The sequence below is a fragment of the Myotis brandtii genome, unplaced genomic scaffold, assembly GCF_000412655.1.
Source record: "Myotis brandtii unplaced genomic scaffold, ASM41265v1 scaffold115, whole genome shotgun sequence".
Classification (NCBI taxonomy): domain Eukaryota; kingdom Metazoa; phylum Chordata; class Mammalia; order Chiroptera; family Vespertilionidae; genus Myotis; species Myotis brandtii.
This window is the reverse complement of record NW_005353967.1, coordinates 6,478,224-6,480,813: the sequence shown is the minus strand read 5'-3', so window position 1 is coordinate 6,480,813 and position 2,590 is coordinate 6,478,224. Positions and strand designations below refer to the sequence as shown.

At 44.9% G+C, this 2,590-nt stretch overlaps 1 protein-coding gene across 4 annotated transcripts in view; it reads left to right on the top strand.

Moving 5' to 3' along the window:
• PDCD6 (programmed cell death 6) overlaps positions 1–1,903 on the top strand; it is a 15,673-nt gene extending 13,770 nt beyond the window's left edge. For 3 of the 4 annotated variants that reach the window (XM_014548649.1, XM_014548646.1, XM_014548651.1), the window contains exons 6-7: positions 516–726; positions 1,169–1,903. In XM_014548649.1, the coding sequence (XP_014404135.1) occupies positions 516–726; positions 1,169–1,233 (276 nt within the window). In that variant the 3' untranslated portion in view covers positions 1,234–1,903. The remainder of the gene's footprint in view (positions 1–515; positions 727–1,168) is intronic. The other variant, XM_014548661.1, reaches the window with a different exon arrangement.
• Positions 1,904–2,590: the final 687 nt, after the last annotated feature.

Here is a 2,590-nt window from a genome sequence, read left to right as displayed (position 1 = left end):
GGGGTTGAGGACGGGCCAGCCACTGCTTCCAGGCAGGCTTCCAGCTATGCCTAGGGCCTCATTGCCAGTTTCTAGTCCCACCCACCCTTCCAGAATGACCCTGAATGCTGGAAAGAGGTGGGGCATCGAAAAGAAAACTGCAGGCCACAAGCAAAAAGCCTTGAAAATATATTCCTCCTTCTGCCTCTTTTTGAAAAGGAAAAGGCTTTTCAAAATTGTTTATGATAAAGTAACATAAAAATTTGTAGAAATCTTGGAAAAATACAATTAAAACATAAAGAAAGATTGCCCAGACCTGCCCGGTAGCTCAGTTGGCTAGAGTGTCGTCCTGATATGCCAGAGTTGTGTGTTCGATTCTTTGTCAGGGCACATATAAGAATCAACCAGTGAATGCATAAATAAGTGAAACAACAAATTCATGTTTCTTTCTCTTCCTCTTTCTCTTTTTTTCTTTCTCTCCCTCCCTCCCTCCTTTCCTCTCTATCTAAAATCAATAAATTAAAAAAAATCAAAAGGAGAAAGAAAGATTGCCCATTGTTCTTCAAGCCAGAGTTAAGTGCCACTGGTGGTCTCTGCCGCTGTCTTGCACACATGCTGGGATGCTCCTGGCTGATACCGAGGGAGCCCTGAGGAGACTGGCAGGCACAGCCCACATGGCCAGGCTCAGCCTTTCTCCAGGCCCCGCCCTGGGCAGCTGGCTGGGCACAAAGGCCATCATGAACCTGGGTGTTGTTTTCTTATCTTGTCATTATAATTCTTCAGAATCTGTTGTGGTTGCAGCCCTGTCCTCTGGGGCAGCCCTGACCTGACTGTCCCTGCCTTTGAGTACTGGTGGGCTCCTGCTCCTGACCTGATTTGGATGGTCAGGCTTATGAATAAATTAAGGTGGAGCCCTGGGGTGGGGATCGGCAGACAGGAGGATGTGGGGGGCAGGATGGACCCTGAGCTGGCGAAGGGAGACCTGCCCTTGCACGATGTGCGCTGGCCCTCACCTGCTGGGCCTTGGGATCAGACAAGGATCCCCACATGTGCCTCCCTGTGCTGGTTTCGTCAGTTAGGGAATGTGGAAACATGAGTGCTGCTGAAATTGGGTTCCTAAATGTCTTTTGCCAAATTTATTCTGTTCCTTTAATATCAAGATCTAAATGCCTGTGGTTTTCTTCCTCAGAGACTGACAGATATATTCAGACGCTACGATACAGATCAGGACGGCTGGATTCAGGTGTCATATGAACAGTATCTCTCCATGGTCTTCAGCATCGTATAACACTGTCCTTTTATAAATAGCAACATGACTTACGGAAAAAAAAGACTGAAAATGCCAAATCTCTTACCGTTAGTGAAACGGAGCACAAATGCAGTTGTCTTTATATAGTTAATATTTGGGGACCCAACTGTACATATGTGGATAATCTGATTAACATTTTTGCAGTTGTAACAATAGTCATATTGTTATTCAGATACAGACATTTGATTTGGGACTGTTTAATTGTGCCATGAGGTAAGATATAATAATGTTTCAGGTATTCTGCATGTCAAACATTTATCATGTGCTTTTCTATGTAGCTCCAATTCTATAGTGGAAATACTTTATTAGCCAATAGGAATTTTAAAATAATACAGAACTTGCACAGAAGACTTTTCATGTGCCTTACTTTTTAAAAGGGGTTTATTGTATTCATTTGAATATGCAAGGTATGCAATAAAGCAATATACCCCTTGTCCCAGGCCATCTCTGATGTGCTCATGAGGGGAGCTTCAAGGGGCTCTGGGCACCTTGAGGTCATTTTCGGTGGTCCGCATGACTCACTTGTGGAAATGCGTAGATATAATTGGTCCTCTTACAGGAGTGTGTTTAAATTTCATAGAACAACTTTGAACATAAAAATCCAAATGTAGTTTAGAGGCGTGTTTTTGTCATTTACTAATGATTAAGTCTGCCCTGTTAAGGTCTGTTTTCAAACATGAAAGTGAAGTGAGTGTGTGATCTGACAGCCCATGACCCGTGGCCCTACCACTTGTGGAATTGCTTTAGGCTGTTTCTGCCCCTCCTCCCTTTTTAAAATATGTTTTTATTAATTTTTTAGAGAAGAAAGGAGAGAGAGTAAAACATGGTTGTGAGAAACATCAATTGATTGCCTCCTACTGGGGATCGAGCCCATAACCTGGGTATGTGCCCTGACCGGGAATTGAACTAGTGACCTCTCAGTTCATGGGACAGTGCTCAACCAACTGAGCCACACTGGCCAGGACACTCCCCCCTTTTAAGTGTGCTTCCCAAACCAGAATTTGGGGGGTATTGTGTGGATATTTGGGTTCTGGATGGTTGTCAGAAATTGGGTGGCCCTGCGTGTCCGTGATTGGGCACCTTGCTGGTTGGGGATATGGGTACCTGGGAAGGGTGTGGGTTTCTTATCTGTGGTGTTTGATGGAGGGATGAGGATATCACTGATGAGAATCTGTGGGGCTTGAAAACTGTCCTTGTGAGCTCAGTGCAGGAGGGTCCACAGGGGTCTCTGAGGATTTCCACTCCTTTTCACGTTGGGTGCCTCTCTGGATGTCGACACTCATGACACAGCACCAGCACATG